At 35.9% G+C, this 26,006-nt stretch overlaps 2 protein-coding genes across 2 annotated transcripts; one reads left to right on the forward strand and one right to left on the reverse strand.

Annotated features, from left to right (window-relative positions):
- Positions 1 to 1,611: 1,611 nt before the first annotated feature.
- Positions 1,612 to 9,449, reverse strand: LOC128205195 (immunoglobulin superfamily member 10-like). Its single transcript, XM_052906682.1, has 6 exons — positions 9,359 to 9,449; positions 8,718 to 9,023; positions 8,059 to 8,379; positions 7,504 to 7,794; positions 6,818 to 7,156; positions 1,612 to 2,030 (listed from the first exon to the last, which is right to left on the reverse strand). The coding sequence occupies exons 1-6, from the start codon at positions 9,429 to 9,431 to the stop codon at positions 1,612 to 1,614; spliced, it is 1,749 nt and encodes a 582-aa protein (XP_052762642.1). The 5' UTR covers positions 9,432 to 9,449.
- Positions 9,450 to 10,476: 1,027 nt separating this feature from the next.
- Positions 10,477 to 25,638, forward strand: LOC128218947 (uncharacterized). Its single transcript, XM_052926726.1, has 2 exons — positions 10,477 to 15,593; positions 25,570 to 25,638. The coding sequence occupies exon 1, from the start codon at positions 10,538 to 10,540 to the stop codon at positions 15,122 to 15,124; it is 4,587 nt and encodes a 1,528-aa protein (XP_052782686.1). The 5' UTR covers positions 10,477 to 10,537; the 3' UTR covers positions 15,125 to 15,593; positions 25,570 to 25,638.
- The last annotated feature ends 368 nt before the right edge of the window (positions 25,639 to 26,006 follow it).

Here is a 26,006-nt window from a genome sequence, read left to right on the forward strand (position 1 = left end):
AAATGAGATAAATAAAGGTTGGAACAAGGGCGAAAATAATGCTAAACATAACCACATGCTTAAATACAGAAAACATAGTATTTAAACATGTTGTGAATCTAATGCCTCGATTTGCCTTATGTGCAATATACGCACAATCTCTAAATAATACTAAAAAGACACATATACAATTATCAGGTAATAAAATTCCCAGATCATCATATTTATTTACTCCCTTAATAATCAAAAGCAATTATCAAACAGACACACATGAATTTACAACAATGCATATCGCCCTCTCATAAAAAGTGTAATATCAGCATGAGAAAATTATCTATCAAAGACCAATACATCAATTTAAACCAAACTACACAACATGTATTATCATGTGGTGAAGAAAACAGTCAACAAAACCTAAGTCGTTGTCAATAAATAACATCTGACATGTGCTTCAAATCACCGTTAGACAGTTAAAACAATTCTTATATGTAGAAAACAATCCTTCTGCAAGTAGAGTTATTGAAGTTTTTGTCTTAGATTTAGTTTTAAAATGAAAGCTACAGGGACAAGGCCAGTAGTCGATTGTTGAAAAATAAATCCCGTTTAGAGGCACAAGGCAAGGGCTAAAATGACCTCCAACATGTCGAAAACGACCAAGGCAAGGGCTACAATGACCTCCAACATGTCGAAAACGACCAAGGCAAGGGCTAAAATGACCTCCAACATGTCGAAAACGACCAAGGCAAGGGCTAAAATGACCTCCAACATGTCGAAAACGACCAAGGCAAGGGCTAAAATGACCTCCAACATGTCGAAAACGACTAAGGCAAGGGCTAAAATGACCTCCAACATGTAGAAAACGACCAAGGCAAGGGCTCAAATGACCTCCAACATGTAGAAAACGACAAAGGCAAGGACTAAAATGGCCTCCAACATGCCGAAAACGACTAAGGCAAGGGCTAAAATGACCTCCAACATGTAGAAAACGACCAAGGCAAGGGCTAAAATGACCTCCAACATGTCGAAAACGACCAAGGCAAGGACTAAAATGACCTCCAACATGTAGAAAACGACCAAGGCAAGGGCTAAAATGACCTCCAACATGCCGAAAACGACCAAGGCAAGGACTAAAATGACCTCCAACATGTCGAAAACGACCAAGGCAAGGACTAAAATGACCTCCAACATGTAGAAAACGACCAAGGCAAGGGCTCAAATGACCTCCAACATGTAGAAAACGACCAAGGCAAGGGCTCAAATGACCTCCAACATGTAGAAAACGACAAAGGCAAGGACTAAAATGACCTCCAACATGCCGAAAACGACTAAGGCAAGGGCTAAAATGACCTCCAACATGTCGAAAACGACCAAGGCAAGGACTAAAATGACCTCCAACATGTCGAAAACGACCAAGGCAAGGACTAAAATGACCTCCAACATGTAGAAAACGACCAAGGCAAGGACTAAAATGACCTCCAACATGTAGAAAACGACAAAGGCAAGGACTAAAATGACCTCCAACATGTCGAAAACGACCAAGGCAAGGACTAAAATGACCTCCAACATGTCGAAAACGACCAAGGCAAGGGCTAAAATGACCTCCAACATGTAGAAAACGACCAAGGCAATGACTCAAATGACCTCCAACATGTAGAAAACGACAAAGGCAAGGACTAAAATGACCTCCAACATGCCGAAAACGACCAAGGCAAGGGCTAAAATGACCTCCAACATGCCAAAAACGACCAAGGCAAGGACTAAAATGACCTCCAACATGTAGAAAACGACCAAGGCAAGGACTAAAATGACCTCCAACATGCCGAAAACGACCAAGGCAAGGACTAAAATGACCTCCAACATGCCGAAAACGACCAAGGCAAGGGCTAAAATGACCTCCAACATGCCGAAAACGACCAAGGCAAGGGCTAAAATGACCTCCAACATGCCGAAAACGACCAAGGCAAGGGCTAAAATGACCTCCAACATGTCGAAAACGACCAAGGCAAGGGCTAAAATGACCTCCAACATGTAGAAAACGACCAAGGCAAGGGCTAAAATGACCTCCAACATGTCAAAAATGATTTAAATTAAGGACTGCCGGAGGGTCTCTGTAAGACTTAGAATTATAAAAATATAAAATGTAAGTACGAGATGACATTTTATGGGCTCCACATGGGTTCATGTGCATTAATGTATAGCAGCATAAACATAACATAGAAAATGAGAAATCATACACTGAATTATGCATAAACATGTCTATTCACAGTTAAAAACAAGGAAAATATACATAAGTCAACATTACGTTTCACAAACTTTCTTCGATGACGACACATCTCTTCGCCAAAGATGGTTGGTCGGAATCCGTACTAAAAAGCATTATAATTTCTTAATTTTTGTATGTTTAACGTTGTTAATAACGCAAAATGTATATAAATTGCCATTAATTCCCGATATATATATATTTAAACAATAATGTTAAAACTGACTGCAGAAATTAAATATGCCAATAACAATCAAATGGTTTCACGTTCAAAATTCAACTAAAATAGAATATGTAGTTTCAGTACACAAAACAATTTTATTTATATAAAAATATTAAAGTAAATCCAGTGTATTCATCAAATTGTCTACGTACTACAATTGTACACAGAACCTGAGTTATTGATTTTAAAGGGTCTTAGAGACACCAGATGGTAAAAAAGTCGACAAATACAGTATTTCCTCAAAACAAGCATATAATTGTAAATGCGAGCTAGCCGGAGGCCGATAAAACATGATTAAAATAATAAACGAAACTATTATGTTGCAGTCTCATCTGTCTTTCCCCGTTTAAAATAGCACATACTCGTTTTCCAGTTTAATTCATATCTGTTTGTCAGTACAATAAATATATCAACGCTATTTTTAAACATACTTGGAATTACGTAGACAACCCCCTGTAAATTTCGAATTGGAAAGATGGGCAAAGACTGTGAAAGATTAATGTTTTATAGGCGATGTGACACATCAGTAAGTAAGAGTCCATGCGTTGTACCCAACAACGTCAATTGTATGTAAGTTTTTTACATTTTTCTCTTTTTTTTCTTGCTATTGCGTCATCTGGTAGTCCCATTAACATAAGGGTATAATTCCAACCACTAAGGTAGTGGGTGTTACTATTTCGTTCCATGGTGTCAAAACGTAAGTGAATACCGTGGTAGTGTATCCACACGCTAGCTCCGCGTACTTGTTACCGTTCTTATTTAAGGAATGAATTGCGGGGTTGATGTCATTATCGGGGTATGAACACAATTTGGCATGTGAAAGAGTGTGGAGTACGAAGGACCATATCCTCGATAATGACATCAACGCCGCAATTCATTTCTGATATTTACACCAATAATTCAATTCAAAAATTGTTAACAAATAATTCATAAAGAAAACCTTTAAGTTATACCTTCCTTACCCATTCTGTAAGTAGAACGACCCAACTGTAACCTGAAACATTTTTTAAACGTAGAATTGGCACACTAATGGCAGCAATACATTTTAAAATATATTGAATTAACTCTTTCTAAAATGTTGATGTATATTTTACGGGATCTGCTGACACAATACAAACAATTTCAAGACCAATAGTTTTTTATGTATATTGTTATGCGATGAATTGCGATCCAAAAATATCCAAAGATGTTGCGTTCATCGATTGATAAACGCAATTGCCGAAAGGCAGTTCATTTAAGGAATGGAAGTTAAGGTGTAAATATATGGGTGTTAAGGTATAGACGAAACAAAGCAAACACTCTCAAACAGGCTACAAACTACATGAAAACGACTTCTCCTTTCAAAAAGGCCTTTATAGTAGGAAATTGCAGAATATCATAATCTTCATATTGAATTGCATAGATTCCTTCTTTCCCATTGATTTACACTACTCTTTGCACTTCACTACTGTAGCATTTTTTTCATTGTCTAAGAATTAATTTTCAAACATTGGTGTCAAGTTTAAGCCTACCTACAAAGCAGAAAAATAATCAAGAGCCGTTAAAGAGGCATTAAAAGGGCTAGACTTAAATGCCAAATGATAATATTTCTAGAATAAATCAACAACTTGTCCCATTGTACCTCGTTATTAGATTATAATGTCACAAAGTATGCTTTATCATCTCGTAGGATGCAATAGTCTGGACGTCAAGTTCAGCATATGGAGAAACGGTCTCTGCTCTAAAAAAAGAACTTTTTTTAAATTTTGTAAATTACTAGAAAAAGAATACTCTTGAATTGCAATGCATGCAATTAAATTCTCTTATTCTTCTATGCATTTAAGATGATATTGTTGGTATTTATATAAGTGCATGTGTACTATTATTTTAATAAATTATGCTATTTATTTAAGTTTATTTAAGTTATACGAAAACTTCTGGTTTCGTTTTGTTTGAATATGCACATTTTATAGTACTTTTACAACAACTGTGTTTACTCGGCTTAAAGAAAGAAGGAAAGAAAAAAATGATGAAAAAAGACCTCGTCAACGCGGAATTTTCATACATTGTTGTAGGGTCGCCAACATTACTTTCGTGATATCTAAAAAAGGCAAATATTCAAAGTCACAAGGTGTGATTTCAGGCACTTCAACTCATGTAATTCAGAGTTAGATATTTTCTAAATTATTGAAAAGAGATCATTGGAAAGCACAAACTAAATAAAAAGGTTGAATCAGCAGTTTCGGTTTTGTTAAAACCGTACGTTGACAGCAATGTTGACTGAAACTGAGCACTACCAACACCCCGTAAAAGCGTCTGAAATTGTATTTATTAGCAAAGTCGATAATCATACAATGAAAACTAAAGTGACAATATTACTATGAACTCAACAGGCACAAGTCCAGTTGTCAAAACGTCTAATAGGAACTCTGTTAAGTGGCACAAGGTAAGGACCTAAACAACACTGAGAGACACACACGTTCAAACATCACAAACAGACTACACTTTAGCTTCATCAAATAACGATGGTATCATCGCCTTGGAAGAATGGTCAGTGAAACACGATTTCGCTCAGAAACGGGTTTACATGGGGTGTTAACTCGTTTATGAGACACATTCAATGATCCCTAAGGCCTAGCCAGAAATGTAAATGTATGCTAAGTCTACTTATTAATATTTACCTTTTTACTTTAGTTGTTGTTGTGGCAAGTACTTGTTTGAATGCTTAAATGGAATATAAAGAATGTTATGTGAGTGTCAAATAATGGTAACATTTAAAAATGATAAGTACAAAATAAAAAGCGAAGTAACAGTTTGTTTACAATGATACGTTTGTTGGAAATCGGTATTTGTGAGAAGTAAAAATATATTTTACCAAAACAATGTATGAATTTGATCACAATATATAGTGTATTTGAAACTACATACACATTAGAACTTCTAATTACATTCTATGATCAGACCGTCGTCCTAAATTATTGACTGTGACAAACCTTTGCGACGGACAAATTCAACCACAAGACACACAACACCACCCCAAGCGACAAACAAAGTACCATCGTTATATCAATTAATATGCCGAACAGTTAGAATAAGGCATATATGGCTTACCTCTACCGGGCGAAGTTTAACACAAAGCACGTAGCACCACACCCGAGCGCCACATCTAGTATCAACGCTCCGAAAATTCCACCAAGCAGTGCAGCTTGCCAAAATGAGATAAATGTGCCTTTCTCTGATCAATTAAAATTATTTTCATTCAATGTTTGATTTGATCTTAACCACTGAAAAACACTTCAAAATGTATCATTTTTGATTGTATCATACATTAAGATCCATTACAAGGTGTTTTACAGATTTACTCATTCTTTAAAACTCATTTTATCTAAAGTTAAAGGAATACTAATAATTTAATTCAATTTTATTCATGCGATAATACGATACTATGCATGATAATAAATCGAAAATGGTTTGAAACCATTTGACGATTTGACACTTCCTACCCAATTCATGTACTCACCATGCAAGTTAATACAAATAGGTAACCAAATATATTCCGAAGGAGATAAAATTACTTACTATGTTCTAATTTTAAAGTCTGCACGCTAATATATTAGAATATGGTTTACCATTTTGTTCAAGTGTTTGAAAGTTTATCTGATCAGAAGTTTTGCTTCGGCCCAACACATTGTACACCAAATTTGCAACGCATTGATGCATTTAGATTGTTCAAGGTAGCTCCCATACTGTGTTATTTCTGATGAACTCTGCTATTTCATATGTCTTCCATTCGTTTGCATTTTCTCGAAGTTCTATGGCAACAAAGAAGTCTAAACCTCCAGTGTAAAGCTGATCTCATGTGAAGGTCACTTCATTATTCGTAACGTCCTTTACCTGAATGTTATAAGGCGTGTCTGGATGCCTTTTTAGAAATAGAAATTGGAAACAAAATCAGAGATTTGTACAAAATCAAAAATAGTTCATGCATTTACAAGCACATGTTTTTATTTTCTGTTTTTCGTATTCATTTAAGATTCACTGTTAATTCATTATCCAATATGCAAGAAAATCACACTTTGTAAAGACTAATATATTGTTTACGACAAGTAAACAGTTTGATTTAAAACAGTGTCTGTATAAGTTGAGATAAGAAAAGTTGAAATAGAAATTCAAAATTTTATGTTTATACTAATTTTTATATTAAAAATAAAACCGAAACATAATTCCTGTTTTTTTTTCTGCCATCTATTGTTTTTATTTATCTATTAATTACATGTGATATTGGTCGTAAAATAAATATTGGAGAATTTCAGTTCTCAAAACGGTTTGTGTTTTTTTTACACGGGTGTCCATCGCTAATTCATGGTTTTCCTTACCAGTTATAGCCAGCAGCACAGAATTACTTGCTTTAAGTTCATTAACTGCAGTCCTTGCAACACAATATAGTCTCATTCCGCTTTCAGAAGGCTTGGCTTTGTATGCAATATAACCGACAGTTGTACCATTTTGAAATTGATGGTCGAGGCTAACGCCATTATCATTTGCAACAAGTTTGTCATCGGTCTTGTTGCCATTAGTTGCATTGTCTAAAGACCATTCAAACGTTGCTTTTGGAATACCATCTAAACATTCGCACTTCACAATAAGCTCTTCGCTGTCGTGTAAGACGACCACATTCTTTTTTGGTGAAGAAATAAATACGTCATCGATCGGAGCTAAAACGTAGAATACATAGTAGCATTCTATTCGGTCCGTTGTCAACTTTTCAAATGTAACGAGTCCTGTATTACGTATATCTCGTATACAAATATACAGATACTCCTTCCTTTAGGGGGGAGGGGGCTATTTATTTCCTTGTCTATGTTAAGTCGAATGATGACTGGAAATTTATTTTTTGTGACATTAAAAATACAATAATAATCCAGGAACAAGCCCATTTACCGAACATTCAAATGAAATGGCCGAATCGACAATATACTATCTAGACACAATCATATAAACATCATTGAATCCTTGTCTAATATGAGTTTAAGGTGATAGAGTACGTAAGAAAGATTGTTACCGTAAACATTAACAACAAAGGTAAAGCTTGTAGCGCGCGTGACTTCTAGTCCATAGGTTGGTTTCAAAGTATTTTGGGCAGAGCATGTAAAATTCCCACTCGCATCTTTTGCAACCTTTCTTAAACTAAGGGTAGGACCGGAGAAAGTTCCTCCAGGGTACGTCCAAATCAGAAAAGGGGGTGGATAACCATCAGCTGAACATTCAATGCTGAGATCCTGACCTTCCCGTATATAGATATTTTCATTCACAATTGAGCTATTGAATTGACACTTTGGAATGCTCGGTTCATCTGGAATGTATAAAGGTTGAGAGAGAACGAGATGTATATATAAAGGGAGATGAAATATTCTTGCTGCTGTTTTATTGGCTAGAATTACAAAAGACTCTACATGGACAAGCCCACTAAACAGACACATTTAAGCAATCTTCTATTTACATACACAAAAGGTCAAGCCCAAGTCTTAGAAAAACACAACAACATCGATCATGACTTGTTTCAGATTAGTAAAATGATAAACTGTCGATAGGAAACACACATATATATTTTTCTTACACAATACATCCAAAATTTGCTTCGAAGAATATATGTCAGGACCTCCGTTATTAGCAAGACAAAACAATCTCATTCCGTGGTCGACTTTTGTTGGCTGAACTTGTAGAACGCTTCTTGTAACTTCATTTTCTACCCTTGATGTTGATAGGTGTGTAAGGTCAATGTCGTCAGCAATGTCATCGATAGTTCTGTTGTCTTTATACCATTTCACTGTAGCGTATGGGCGACAAATGGATGTCTCACATTCAAACTGATAACTGGTGTTATCAATGACCGACACTGGATCGTTTGTCGGGTTTAGATTCACATACGTAATAGGAACTAAATGGAAAATAAACATGTAATACTATTTACTCTCCTACTGCCCATCCTTAGATGTCTGCATTTCCATTCAATTGCGTTCGTATTCAGTTGAACAACATCTTTAGAATACCTCTGATCTGAATAAAATGAGGTTTATGATTGGTCAAATGACGCTTTATTGTGGAAAAGGTGTATGACGCCGATTAAACAAGTGACGTCATTGATGATATAGCTTGTAATATTTTTATAAAAATGTATGATTACAGTCGTTGCATTGGTTGATTGTTAAAAATACTGCCTCTCATATGTTTCGTATTTGTGATGCAAACTGTTATTTTTGGAACTAAAATACAAACCTGCAAGAGTAAGATTAATCATTTTATAATGTCTAATATCCGACGATCTACATATGTACGATCCAGTCATTGTTTCTGAGAAACGTTTTATGGTCAGATAATTCTCGATGTAATTGTCGCTAGAAGTGTTCTGTATTATTATGTAATCGGTACTTATAGTTTGGCAACCAAAGATATTACATGATCCGAGATAACTTCCGTTTCTATAGAAACGTATGTCCAACGCCTGTTTTTGAGATAAACACTTAAGAAGGACTGTGCTGCTGTTTTCTACAAACGTTGCGTTTGCTTCAAACGATATGATATCTGAAAAGGTTAAGCAAAAACAAATGAACAAAGACATTTATATTCATGAAATTTTTCGCAATTGAATTCCTTTTACCCAGATTATTTTATATATTTATTACGAAACAAAAACGAAAACAGAGATACCCTTTTCTTAAGATATAGCAGTAGGCAACTTTATCAAATTAATTATGTACGTATCTTTTTTTGAAATCATACTTCAATATTTAGACTAGTATTGCCATTTAATTTCCGTATGTAAACTGGTTTGTTAAACATTGTTAACATCAACATTTGAATCTTCAACATTGTTTGTACTGCCTTTGTTATAAAAAAATAAAAACAATACGAGCTACCTGACGAGAGTACTGCGTACATGCAGTAAAATACGCTGCATGCATATATTATATAATTCCATTTTAAAACCATTTTTTCACGATAATGAATCCATATATATAGGCTAATTTGAATTGATATGCAACCTACTTAAACAGCAAAGTAAACAATAATGTGTTTAAACTTCCTTATTTACACATATTAAAGGATGACAAGAATGCTGAGTAAAGATGTTTTCTTTCAGAGAAGCGGTTTATAAGTGATCGTTGATGTTTATCTTTTGTTAAATTTTTACTTTTCAAAGCCATTTATAAGTACCCAAATACCGACTCATAATGATTCATCTTTGTGAAACTGGGAGTGCATGTTTTCATAGACAAATGTTTCAATGCTTTACAACATGGAATATGCACTCTTACTCCCAAATAAGATTTACCACAAGTATTACGTTTTTTTAATATACCACAATGGATGAATACATGTCGAAAACAATGGCTATTAAGAATGATACCGAGTTTAATTTGAAATGACGAGGAAAAAACGCTGTATTTCTACCTGATGACACGATTATAGATCACAGTAAATCTTTTAGCACTCACCAATCATTTAAAAAAAGCTATAAAATACACGGCTACAATCTTGTTATCAGTAATTATTATTTTCCATCAAAGCATTACTTAGTAAGTAGGTTTATCACTCAAAATATATGTTTGGTATACATGTGCATGTATTGATTTTGAATAAGAGTGCGTTTTAAGACAATGAATTAGTTGATTACTATTTGATACAAGTTAATTATGTTTATGTTTAACATTTGATTTAAGTGTGTTTATTTTACACAATGTACTTTGCAAATTGATTGACTTCTTTAAATTTGTGAAATAAAATCCATATTTCTTTCACCAAGAGATAAAAACATGTTAGTTAATTATTTCCTGTTCATTCCTTTTGTTTAAAACGCATATAAGTGTTTCGAAGTAATGGGAATTATATCAATGAGGTTAAATGCGCGAGTAAACTTCATTCGTATATCTAGACGTAAACAGAAAAATCATAACCACAAATTTCAGTAATTACAGTATTTGTTATTCCTAATTGATCAGTATACTCACCTGCCGACTTAACTGCAAATTTTATTTGTTTCATTAAATTTGTTTAATAATTTTCTCACACAAATTAAAATTACAAACAGTAAATATATGCCTTATTTGCGAAAGAGATACTTTGTTATGCAAATGATGTGTAAACGGGCAAGTCTCTGCTCGATGGAAAGTTCTTTTCTTCTCCTTTTGTGCGTTACAGTGGTCAATGCAGACTTCTTGTATTCTTACGAATTTGAGGAGACAGTTGGAGGACCAGGACGTGTCCGGAGTCCATGGCGTTCGGGTGCCTCTGGATCATCTTCGCTCCATTTGTTCCATGGAGATAAACTTTCGGTAAGCATCTGTCTACCAGAACCTGCAACGTTGACCATTATTGGAATCTCTTATTCTAACGACGGCGTTAGTGACGTTATGGACATTTCTTTAGATGGTGAACACTTAGGGATTGTTCAGACTGGTTCAGAACTTGGAGGCTGGGGAAAATACTGGAATAAGTTTAAACATTATGGTCATATTGGATTAACAAAGAGGATTGACAGTGGAAAACACACTATGGATATTCTTTTGGTAAAATCTGATTGCTATGGAACAGAGATTGATGTATTTAAAATAAGTTTAGACGTTAAAGTTACACATACTGATAAACTTTGGTGTGGTAGTGAGCTAGTAGGCTCTAAGAATCCAACACCCTGTGCGGTTGCAGTAGATAATCGAGTGAAATCCACAACCACGCACGTACCGATGACGAAAGAAACAACACCACACACGAATCCGATAATCAAAACGACACAAAAGCCCTTCAAAATGACAAAATCCGCCATACCGTTGGGGTTGATATCAAAACAAAAGACTACTATTATTGTCTCTAAACCTATGCCATCAAAACATTCAAGAGCAACAACATCAATGTCGACAAAAAGTGATTTAGACAAGAATAGTAAAGGTGAAATATCATCATTTGGAACAACAACGCCAATGACTGGTAAAAGAAAAGTTACTCCGTCCATGCAACTGTCAACGAATCCTTATGTTGAAACTGTTAATTTAAGTTTACCTGGACATGTTATGACTTTTAGCAGCGGACCAATGTCTACTGAAGCGATCGGTTTAAATGCAACAAAAGCGTCATTTCCATTTTCATCTACTCGCAGCAAGCAATCGTCAGAAAAAATAATGATAACCCCTTCTGTTGTTTCTTCAAGTACACCATTAGCACTAAAAGTAATACCAACTTCAGTTGCTTCTGAAAGTACTAAACGTTCTACTAGATATGCGAATGTTACAAGTGCGTCAATGTCGTCTACCGAACAAGCTGTGACATCAAAGGCAATGACGAGTACTGCAACACCATCTAAACATGTTACATTCTCTTCCGATATTCCAAAGATAATTATTCCTGTTACCTCTGTACAAACAACAGAAGCGATAAAAGAGATAACTATTCCTGCTACCTCTGTACAAACAACAGAAGCGATAAAAGGGATGACTATTCCTGTTGCTTCTGCACAAACAACAGAAGAAATAAAAGAGATGACTACTTATTTTACTTCTGCAAAAATAACAGAAGCGATAAAAGAAATAAACACTTCTGTTACTTCTGCGAGTACTAAACGTTCATCTGGATATGTGAATTTTACAAGTACAATGCCAACCACTGCAACACCATCTAATTTATTTACATTATCTTCTGATAGGCCAAATATAACTTCTCCTGTTACCTCTGTAATAACACCATTAACGGAAGAAGCGATAACTACTTATGTTGCTTCTGCAATAACATCATTGGCAAAAGAGGCGATACTAACTTCTGTTTCTTCTGCAATAACAGCATTAGCGAAAGAAGCGAAAACTACTTCTGTTACTTCTGCAATACCACCAGTAGCTAAAGAAGCGTTAACTACTTCGGTTACTTCTGCAATAACAACATTAGCAAAAGAAGCGATAACCACTTCTGTTACATCTACAATAACACCATTAGCGATAGAAGTGATAATTACTTCTGTAACTTCTGCAATAACACCAGTAGCTAATGAAGCGATAACTTATCCTGTTACTTCTCCAATAACACCATTAGCGAAAGAAGAGATTCCCACTTCTGTTACTTCTGCAATGGCACCAGTAGCTAAAGAAGCGATAACTACTGCTGTTACTTCTGCAATAACACCATTAGCGAAAGGAACGGTACCTTCTTGGGCTACTTCTGCAATAACACCATTAGCGAAAGAAGCGATAACTGCTTCTGTCACTTCTCCAATAACACCATTAGCGAAAGAGGCGATAACTACTTCTGTTACCTATGCGTTAAGACTATTAGTGAAAGAGGCGATGACCACTTCTGTTACTTCTGCAATAACACCAGTAGCTAATACAGCTATAACTAAAGAAATAACTACTTCTGTTCTTTCTGCAAGTTCCACTGGGCATACGGATTTTACAAGTGCGTCAATGCCTTCTACCCAAACTGTTGTGACATCACAGTCAATGCCTTCTACTGTAAAACCACTTAAATCATTTACATTCTCTTCTGATATTTCTAGGATAAATACTCCTGTTAATTCTGCCAGTACTAGAAGTTCAACTAGATATGTGAATTTTACAAGTGCGTCCACGCCTTCTATCCAAAATGTTGTCACATCACAGGCAATGCCTTCTACAGCAAAACCACTTAAATCATATACATTATCTTCTGATATTCCTGACATAACTGCTTCTTTTATTCCTGCCAGTACTGGAAGTTCCACTGGACATGAGCAATTTACAAGTGTGTCGATGCCGTCAGTCCAAAAACTTGTGTCATCACAGGCAATGCCGACTACTACAAAATCACCTATAGTATTTACATTATCTTCTGATATTCCAGAGAAAGATTCCTCTGTTACAAATGCAAGTACCGTAAAATTGTCAACAATGACAACAAAAACATTGGAACGTACAGAAAGGCCAACCCGGGAACCAATTAAAATGGAAAATATAACAACGACCACCCAAAAGCAGCCGTCAACGTCACTAAAGCAACCAACGAAAAAGGACAACACAACAACAGATCCAAATAATTTTCGAAACACACCAGGAAAGTCACCGTATATTGTCTCTTTTAATATGGTGTTCAATGTGATTGGTCATAATGTCCATGGCGTTGATACTAATGATAAGACAATGACATTAACAGGCAAACAAACAGTATTATCTACATCAAAAACCACAACAAAAACAATATCGTCGGGAATAAAACGGGTTGAAACAACAAGCAAAATATTAACAGAGCAAGCATTAGTAAAAAGAACAACACAGGCAATTGGAACGACAAAGAAAACTACCACGATTACAACAGAAACGAAGCAGAAACAACCAAAGACACCTGAACATTTGATCAGAAATCCAAATCTGATAACAACTGTTCCAGCTTTATCTACTACATCGATTGTTAATCCTGACTTTATAAAACAACTTAGTTACAACACCAGCTGCATTGACGCATCCAATGTCAATATCCGCTTTAGACGTCAAACCCTTAAAGGTAGTTTTATCGTTGCACAACTTCTACCAACGAAAGCAAAGACAAGGCGGAAGATTAAAAATACAGTTCTTATAAATATGAAATGTGGTTCAATGATTTGGACTATTGGGAAAGTTGACAAAAGCAACCGTGAATTGGGTGGTAATACGCATACAAGAACAATAGTTTACGAAGTTCGCACCACCAGTAATCATTCAAGATTTCCAGGCGAACTCAACACGAACGAAACTAGTAAACTTAACATTTATTTTAAACCAAAGAAGAGGTTTAGTCTTAAAAAAGGAAGGTTTCGTTTGACACTTGGATTACTAAATGTTACTACGAGAGTAGAAATTGGTGCTGAAATTAAAACTGTAAGGGGTCGATTTTTTTCTTTCAAAAATGCCCATCCACGCTCACAACAAATGTTAAAATGGGAAGTTCCTTCATTTCCATATTTTCTTGCGAAAAGAAATGTTGTAACATTTTTCTTTAGAAACACGCCAAACGCAATGATTTACATAGATTTTATCAAGCTTGAATTTATCAAAAACGAACTGAAACCGTTGCGAAAGATACTTGTGCGAGTAAGGAAGTGGAAAATATGTGGTCAACGACTAAGAAAACGAAAATATGGCATGGATTTATCTGTAAATGGAAAACAAAGACCGGGAAAATATGTAGCTCTTGAAGTATTCAGGAAACCTAACATCCATTTCTTGAAGATCACCAATAATGGAGAATTGTTTATTGTCCATCAGACGTTTAAATCTAGGATGGTGAAAGTCAGAGGTTCGACGGAATACGGTGTCTCGATGTTTGTTTTTGGAGTTTTGGGAAACCGAATAAAATCCATTGACATCAATGGTTTCAAAGGAGAATTATCCATTAAGTACGCAAATGGGAATTTCTTAACACTAGTTTATCGTCATGGTAGGTTAAGAGGAAAATTGACCGTTAAAGACACCGACATTGGTGATCTTCATTTCATTTCCACCTTTATTTCCAAAGACTTGGCTGCAGTAAATGAAATTGTTGTAGATACCAGTATGGCAAAGGGTATAATGGATCCGACTATTGAGGAGATAACTGGAAACAAAGTAACATTAAAAAAGACAAATAAGGACCAAACCTTTGACACCAATAATGTCATTAAACTAACATTTTCGGATTTTAAGACGCCGTGAGGTTATACGCAATAATACTTATATGAACGTAGTGGTGTGTAAGCTTAGCTCTACTCGCACTGGGGCCTTGCCAATTTGGCGACTGTTCCGATAAGATTGATAGTCATTTATGTTTTTGGAGCATAGTGCACAGACGGAATGTAACCCTGGTTAGAGCTACCCTGTTTTTTTAACGTGCACTAGTGTATAAATAGCACTGTCACAGGGGACCCCCATTTAACGTCCCTCCTGGAATGCGATTAGTATTTGTTTACTGCGGATGGGAATCAAACCTGCGACCCCTGGATCGACAGTCAAGTGTGTTACCACTAGACCACGGATCCGTCACATTTGAACGTTTGTGGGAATGGAGAAAATGAAATAACTTGACTGTGAAAATGGATTTAAATATTAACAAAATGCGTGTTAAAAAGATCAGCATGGCATTGATGTGTTTATTTGGATACCACTTGCGATTTAAACATGGTTTGTATGTCACTGTTTTGTTTTTTTATTATTTTATGTGACCTTCGTTGATCTATGGGTTCTTCGAATTGAATGATGTGTTGTTTTTGCCCATTTAGGCCTCTGATCATTGTGTCAATAAACAACATATAACAGAGTTCGGCTAATGGACTAGCCACTGAAGTTTCTATTGCATAAACAGAATGAACGTTTGTAAAATTTAAAAGGTGCTCATTTATGTTCTTTGGTATTTTGTTTCTTTGTTTTAGCAATGAAACATAAACACCACAGTCGTATGTGTGTTCAATGCAGATAGCGTAATCATTGAAATAAAATGTAGACACTGTAATAGAAATCTAGAAAACAATTAAATAAATAATGATCCATCATTTAATCTGCATTTGTGTTTGAATCGTTGTAAGAAGTTGCAATCATGGAGTGTATAACTGCATTCAATAAACTTATAAAGCCATTAAAGATGTGCTCGTTATTGATTGCTTTCGGGTCGTCTGACAACAACTTTTCATTTTTTTTGAAGTTCGTACATTTAAACACTCAATGCGTCAGAAAAGTTATGGTTTAATATTTCTATCATTGACACAAACATAATAATAGTTTTTTGCGGGCTTAATTTATTGATCAGCAATTAAAACCGAGACGTACATCAATAAACATTAATGTACATAAAACGATGCATTTATACTCCAGAATTGTTTTTTTTTCTCTTTTCCAGTTCCCGACCTTTCCTTGTTTTGCAACCGACCCCAAATTTGCTATCAACACAGTGAGTGTATACCACGTGATAAATTACGTCATAAATGCTACGTCTGAAGGCAACTTTTTGCTTCAATGAAGACTTTAAACAAAGATAACTTAACTATGTATTCACCATAAACTAAAACATGTGCAGTCTACCACGCTTACGGAGCTCGCCTATGTTTTTTACTGAACTTTTTTTCTTCACTTCGAAAACGTTTACACTAAACGGCCGTCTGACGGAGCACTGTCAAAACATTATTTTGGAAACAGGTTTGTCGTGTTTGATGAAACTAATCATCTTATCAAACTCCGGTATTTAAAAAAGGCGGGACTCTTCAAGCGGCATAGACTCTCCTATGTTTCATTTAAAATGGTGTTGTAGAAGAAAAATTATCTTTGTTTAAAGTCTTCATTTGAAGCAAAATTTTGTCTTCCGACGTAGCACATGTGACGTAATTTATCACGTGGTATACCGACATTGTACCAGCAGACATTTTTTTTCTGACCGTTATTTTTTGCTCCTATTGGATAAATTTTCGGTAATTTCCTGCATGAAAAGAAAACTTAGGCCTAAAAATATTGTTTGGTTAGGGTTACATCCTTTTCAAAAGTAGGTAGGGTAGGTAGGCTTTTTTTCTTTTTATTAAGCTTTATATAAGAATGTCATTTTCATCATTGGAAAATGGTGCCAAAGTTATCTTCTGTATAAACATTTAAGGTTTTTAAAAACAAAGAGAAAAGCAATTAATGTTTTTTTTTAATTTTTTTAGTTTTTCATTTTTTTCCCCAACTGAAAACAGTAGGGTCGGCGCCTATTCCGTAGGTAGGTCCGGTAACCCGAACCAAATGTTTTTTAAGGCCTTAAATACATTCAGACCGACTTGGGACAGTTTACATTGTAAAAATAGTATATACAGACACAACTTTAATTAATAAAATAATAAAACATCTCGACCTTTACTACGCTATAGATTTTATCAGTGAAATCAGAAACAAACTTTACGTTTTTCCGCCTTATACGAGGGTCAGTCATAAAGTTCCCGGACTCTGATTATGATATCGAAACTGTTTACTTTAAAACCAAAATAATACAACAGTACGGAAGACAAATGTGTTTGAAAGATGTGCTGCAAATTTTACAGGAAACAAACAATAAACGATGAAAGGCATCACCCTTTTACACATAACCATGAACAACACGGAGCACTTTGCACAGCAAACATAACGCGACATCATGTTTAACGTTACACCTTTTCAAAATATCCGCCGCACGAACGGACACATTTCCGGTGTCTCTCTACCCACTTATTAAAAATATCTCTTAACATCATATTAGGACAGTCCGGGACTTTACGAATGGCCCTCGAATGTTATTTAATTCATATGTTATCGCTTCACTTACATGAAAGACTTTATGCGGTTTTGTATTTTAAGGTACTTACTTTTAACTGTGTTTTCATTATTGCCCTCTCTCTCTCTCTCTCTCTCTCTCTCTCTCCCTTTCCTTCTCTCTCTCGCCCCCCCCCCCCCCTCCCCATCTCTCTCTCTCTCTCTCTCTCTCTCTCTCTCTCTCTCTCTCTCTCGCCCCCCCCTCTCTCTCTTTTTCTCTCTCTCTCTCTCTATTAAATATATACATTGCATGTCTACTGATCATCAGTAATTCTAATCATATAATTCATGTAACAAGAAACATTATGATTTTAAGTTACTTAATAAATATGTTTTAATTTAATCTTGAGATATTTTTAAGACTTTGTTTACGCTAGCTTGCTAAAAGATATGAATTATTAGGGTAAGGGTTCACTCCACCCATTCTTAATCATTAAAATGTTACTTCGTGTCATCTAACTATTGCATACTTATTGAATTTCTCTTATAGTGCAGCGTACCGTTCAGGTTCATGTGAACTTAATAAGTGAATTTCATTATTTAAATACAAGTATAATTTGGTTGAACTTTAATGTAATGATGTGTACGTTCACTATTAACTTCGATATTATGATCGTATTATTCTCTTCTGTTAAATTGATGAAATTTAATAAAAGACGGTTCTTTAAAGTAATGCGCCATGCTATTGAGTCCTATTGTAATAAATAGTTGTGCTTACTTTTCCATAGTTTGTGAGGAAGTAAACTGTTTATTTGAACCGAATTGGTATTGAATAACTTGTTTGCCTAAACCGCTCCATCGAGACTTCATGAACCCCTCGGGACAGTGATTGTAAACGATTGAGCAACTTCAAAAACTATTCAAATTCGTGTCTTCCGGTTTTACATATGCAAATACTGTTATGAAATCTTTTTATTTACGTACATTTGTACTTTGTAGCTTTTTGGGGTAAATATTTGAACAATGTTGAATAATTTGGATTTTTGCAGAAATCTTCTTGCCGAAAACAGTTGTGTCTTTTTTCATGCTTTTTTCTGTGATGGTTTACTCTTTATAATGAACAAAATGAAAATTAGTGGAATTGCTGGTTTTCTAATTATTTCTGTGTGCATTGCAGTAAGTAGCAGACATTTATCATTAAACCTTTTTATTGTAGGAAAGAATGATTCACAACGAAAACTTTAAATTTGCAGTAGTGTATTAAAGTGACACTCTTATTCAAAATCAATACATGTATACACATGTAGAACAAACATTTATTTTGAGTGCTGAAACTTTAACTACTTACTAAATAATGCATTTATGGAAAATATTAATTACTGATAACAAGATTGTAACCATGTATTTAATAGCGGAATACGCAAAAATCAAATGATTGGTGAATGCTAAAAGATTTACTGTGGTCTACTGTAGTCTCATAAGGTAGAAATACCGTGTTTTAGGCTAATTTCTTTCAAATTAAACTCGGTATCCTTCATAAGAACTATTGTTTTCGACATTTATTCATCCGTTTTGGAATATCAAAACAATATTATTAATTGTGGTAAATTTTATTTGGGAGTAATCTTTAAGGAACATTAACTTTGAAGCATCTTGATTAAGTTTGTAATAATTAAGCACGTACTTATTTAATAAGTTTATAATCATTAAACCAATATATAATGCTGTCGAAATAAAATCACCGGATTTCACAAAACTTGATATTTTCTAATAATTAGACCACAAAAACTAACTTTCGGCTCTACCAAAACAGATAAAATCGCTCAAATTAACATGCCATACGGAACGTTTTGGTGTAAATTGGTAAGATAACATCCAACGATAAAAAGAACTGTTTGTTACACATTTTAAATATCAATATCACTTGAGCGTATCGTTAAAGGCTCTACGGTAAAGGTAAAGCAGTCATTAAACCAGAGACACACAACGCTACAAGACCAAAACACATTAATCAAAAGAAACCACAGCTCTACTAGACCAAATACACATTAAACAAGAGACGCACAACGCCACAAGTTCAAAACACATTGAACACGAGACACACAACGCTACAAGACAAAACACATTGAACTAGAGACACACAACGCTACAAGACCAAAACACATTGAACAAGAGACACACAACGCTACAAGACCAAAACACATTGAACAAGAGACACACAACGCTACGAGACCAAAACACATATTGAACAAGAGACACACAACGCTACAAGACCAAAACACATTGAACACGAGACACACAACGCTACAAGACCAAAACACATTATACGAGAGACACACAACGCTACGAGACCAAAACACACATTGAACAAGAGACACACAACGCTACGAGACCAAAACACATTGAACAAGAGACACACAACGCTACAAGACCAAAACACATTGAACGAGAGACACACAACGCTACAAGACCAAAACACATTGCACCAGGGACACACAACGCTACGAGACCATAACATATTGAACAAGAGACACGCAACGCTACTAGACCAAAACACACATTGAACAAGAGAAACACAACGCTACGAGATCAAATACACATTGAACAAGAGACACACAACGCTACGAGATCAAAACACATTGAACTAGAGACACACAACGCTACAAGACCAAAACACATTGAACAAGAGACGCACAACGCTACAAGACCAAAACACATTGAACACGAGACACACAACGCTACAAGACCAAAACACATTGAACAAGAGACACACAACGCTACAAGACCAAAACACATTGCACCAGGGACACACAACGCTACGAGACCATAACATATTGAACAAGAGACACGCAACGCTACTAGACCAAAACACACATTGAACAAGAGACACACAACGCTACAAGATCAAATACACATTGAACAAGAGACACACAACGCTACGAGATCAAAACACATTGAACTAGAGACACACAACGCTACAAGACCAAAACACACATTGAACAAGAGACACACAACGCTACGAGACCAAAACACACATTGAACAAGAGACACACAACGCTACGAGACCAAAACACACATTGAACAAGAGACACACAACGCTACGAGACCAAAACACACATTGAACAAGAGACACACAATGCTACGAGACAAAAACACACATTGAACAAGAGACACACAACGGTACAAGACCAAAACACATATTGAACAAGTGGCACACAACGCTACAAGACCACAACACACATTGAACAAAATACTCCCAACGCTACAAGACCAAAAACACATTGAACAAGAGACACACAACGCTACAAGACCAAAAAATACATTGAACAAGAGACACGCAACGCTACAAAACCAAAACACATTGAACAAGAGACACACAATGCTACAAGACCAAAAACACATCGAACAAGAGACACACAACGCTACAAGATCAAAACTCATTAAACAAGAGACACACAACGCTACAAGACCAAAACACATTGAACAAGAGACACACAACGCTACAAGACCATAACATATTGAACAAGAGACACACAACGCTACAAGACCAAAACACAATGAACAAGAGACACACAACGCTACAAGACCAAAACACATTGAACAAGAGACACACAACGCTATAAGACCAAAACACATTGAACAAGAGACACACAACGCTACAAGACCATAACATATTGAACAAGAGACACACAACGCTACAAGACCAAAACACATTGAACAAGAGACACACAACGCTACAAGACCAAAACACATTGAACAAGAGACACACAACGCTACAAGACCAAAACACATTGAACAAGAGACACACAACGCTACAAGACCATTACATATTGAACAAGAGACACACAACGCTATAAGACCAAAACACATTGAAAAAGAGACACACAACGCTACAAGACCAAAACACATTGAACAAGAGACACACAACGCTACAAGACCAAAACACATTGAACAAGAGACACACAACGCTACAAGACCAAAACACACATTGAACAAGAGACACACAACGCTATAAGACCAAAACACATTGAACAAGAGACACACAACGCTACAAGACCAAAACACATTGAACAAGAGACACTTAACGCTACAAGACCAAAACACATTGAACAAGAGACACACAACGCTACAAGACCAAAACACATTGAACAAGAGACACACAACGCTACAAGACCAAAACACATTGAACAAGAGACACACAACGCTACAAGACCAAAACACATTGAACAAGAGACACACAACGCTATAAGACCAAAACACATTGAACAAGAGACACACAACGCTACAAGACCATAACGTATTGAACAAGAGACACGCAACGCTACTAGACCAAAACACACATTGCACCAGGGACACACAACGCTACAATACCAAAAACACGTTTAACAAGAGACACACAGTGCTACAAGACCAAAACACATTGTACAAGAGACACACAATGCTACAAGACCAAAACACATTGAACAAAGGACACACAACGCTACAAGACCAAAACACATTGAACAAGAGACACACAACGCTACAAGACCAAAACACATTGTACAAGAGACACACAATGCTACAAGACCAAAACACATTGAACAAAGGACACACAACGCTACAAGACCAAAACACATTGAACAAGAGACACACAACGCTACAAGACCAAAACACATTGAACAAGAGACACACAACGCTATAAGACCAAAACACATTGAACAAGAGAAGCACAACGCTACAAGTACAAAACACATTGAACAAGAGACACACAACGCTACAAGACCAAAACACATTGAACAAGAGACACACAACGCTATAAGACCAAAACACATTGAACAAGAGACACACAACGCTATAAGACCAAAACACATTGAACAAGAGACACACAACGCTACAAGACCAAAACACATTGAACAAGAGACACACAACGCTACAAGACCAAAACACATTGAACAAGAGACACACAACGCTACAAGACCATAACATATTGAACAAGAGACACGCAACGCTACTAGACCAAAACACACATTGCACCAGGGACACACAACGCTACAATACCAAAAACACGTTTAACAAGAGACACACAGTGCTACAAGACCAAAACACATTGTACAAGAGACACAGAATGCTACAAGACCAAAACACATTGAACAAGGGACACACAACGCTACAAGACCAAAACACATATTGAACAAGAGATACACAACGCTACAAGACCAAAACACATCGAAGAAGAGACACACAACGCTACAAGACCAATATACATTGAACAAGAGACACACAATGCTACAAGACCAAAACACATTGAACAAGAGACACACAATGCTACAAGACCAAAACACATTGAACAAGAGACACACAATGCTACAAGACCAAAACACATATTGAACAAGAGATACACAACGCTACGAGACCAAAACACACATTGAACACGAGACACACAACGCTACAAGACCAAAACACACATTGAACAAGAGAAACACAACCTTACATGACCAAAACACATTGAACAAGAGAAACACAACCTTACATGACCAAAACAAATTGAACAAGAGAAACACAACGCAACATGACCAAAACACATCGAACAAGAGAAACACAACGCTACAAGATCAAAACACATTGAACAAAAGACACACAACGCTACAAGATAAAAACACATTGAACAAGAGACACACAATGCTCCAAGACTAAACACAAATTGAACAAGAGAAACACAACCTTACATGACCAAAACAAATTGAACAAGAGAAACACAACGCTACAAGTCCAAACACACATTGAACAAGAGAAACACAACCTTACATGACCAAAACACATTGAACAAGAGAAACACAACCTTACATGACCAAAACACATTGAACAAGAGAAACACAACCTTACATGACCAAAACACATCGAACAAGAGAAACACAACGCTACAAGATAAAAACACATTTAACAAGAGACACACAATGCTCCAAGACTAAACACAAATTGAACAAGAGAAACACAACCTTACATGACCAAAACAAATTGAACAAGAGAAACACAACGCTACATGACCAAAACACATCGAACAGGAGAAACACAACGCTACAAGATCAAAACACATCGAACAAGAGACACACAACGCTACAAGACCAAAACACATTGAACAAGAGACACACAACGCTACAAGATAAAAACACATTGAACAAGAGACACACAATGCTCCAAGACTAAACACAAATTGAACAAGAGAAACACAACCTTACATGACCAAAACAAATTGAACAAGAGAAACACAACGCTACAAGTCCAAACACACATTGAACAAGAGAAACACAACCTTACATGACCAAAACACATTAAACAAGAGAAACACAACCTTACATGACCAAAACACATTGAACAAGAGAAACACAACCTTACATGACCAAAACACATCGAACAAGAGAAACACAACGCTACAAGATAAAAACACATTTAACAAGAGACACACAATGCTCCAAGACTAAACACAAATTGAACAAGAGAAACACAACCTTACATGACCAAAACAAATTGAACAAGAGAAACACAACGCTACAAGTCCAAACACACATTGAACAAGAGAAACACAACCTTACATGACCAAAACACATCGAACAAGAGAAACACAACCTTACATGACCAAAACACATTGAACAAGAGAAACACAACCTTACATGACCACAACAAATTGAACAAGAGAAACACAACGCTACAAGTCCAAACACACATTGAACAAGAGAAACACAACGCAACATGACCAAAACACATCGAACAAGAGAAACACAACGCTACATGACCAAAACACATCGAACAAGAGAAACACAACGCTACAAGATCAAAACACATTAAACATGAGAAACACAACGCTACAAGACCAAAACACATTAAACAAGAGAAACACAACCTTACATGACCAAAACACATCGAACAAGAGAAACACAACGCTTCAAGATCAAAACACATTAAACATGAGAAACACAACGCTACAAGACCAAAACACATTAAACAAGAGAAACACAACCTTACATGACCAAAACACATCGAACAAGAGAAACACAACGCTACAAGACCAAAACACATCGCTTCGGGCTTCTTATTATTGAACGTTTAAAAAAATATTGTTTACACAGAGTTCGCCTCCAGAAATATCCCAGCCACCCACTATAAGTATCAGCGAGAACAACGTGGCGTTTCAACTGCTGCATACGTTCAACGTCACAGCTGTAGATGATGACGCGCTCAGCTGTGACGTCAGTGATACTTCTCCTTTTTCAGAGGCATTTGGCTTTTGGGTTTACAATGGAGGTTAGTTTTGTTTGTCTATGATTTAGCCAAGCTTAAACCATCACTAAACTAGCCTGCACAATGTGTACCTTTCATGGACAGGGAACGCACGTCACTTATGTACGGTATTTCATAAAAATGTCTATACAAGGTAAACCAATATTGGCATCAGAATGTGTAATAGGCCTATATACAGTCGAGACCCATTGGCTCGATATCGTTTTTCTCGTTGGTTCGAACTGGATGTAAAGGATCAATTTTGTTTTACTCTTTGTAAGCATTCCCTCTTGGCTCGATATTTTCTTTACATTTTACAGACCGTGCCAAGGCGGTACAGTTCTTCACACGTAGTTTTTTTATATACATGTATAGTATATGTACTGTGTTGTTTGCGTAGTTTTGAGCTGTTGTTTTATGTTTCTTGTTTTTGATTGTTTGTTTTTGTGTTCTATGTCTTTGGCATTGAATCTGTACCATTTAACAGGGTTAATGTTTAAACTTCGACTGCTGTACTTGTTCTTTAGTTTACATATAAATATTGTAAACATATCGTCGTATAATATTGGCGACTTTTAAAAAAATATATATATTGTGATATGTCATGGTTTATTCTACATTGAATATGATTCCGTTTGTCTTCTGCTTTTCTTTTGCAGCCTATCGCTTGTATTTAATGAACGACCCTGGGCTTGACTACAGTGTGACGTCAAGTTACGTCATCACAGTCACGTGTGAGGATAACTATGGCAACGCATCCGTTGACGTCACTGTATTTGTCATTCCAAATTTACCGCCCACATTTGATAATTTGCCAGGTAACTTCAAATGTTTTATGAATGCAAATCTTTTACGAGAATAAAGTAACATTTTAAATAATAACCAAACAATAAGATAATTGTTTGTTAGCGATATTTGTCACTGTTTTGAAATTTTAGCCCGCTCTCAGTTCCAAATCAAACGTTAGCGCGCACAGGGTTGGAACACAATTTCAACGACGTCAATGACATCACGTGCGCATAGAAATAGGGGCGTTATCTAAAAGTGTTATTGAATGCCTTTGACTCCAATTTAAGGCATATTATAAAACAAGTTT

Source organism: Mya arenaria, chromosome 2, assembly GCF_026914265.1.
Source record: "Mya arenaria isolate MELC-2E11 chromosome 2, ASM2691426v1".
Classification (NCBI taxonomy): Eukaryota; Metazoa; Mollusca; class Bivalvia; order Myida; family Myidae; genus Mya; species Mya arenaria.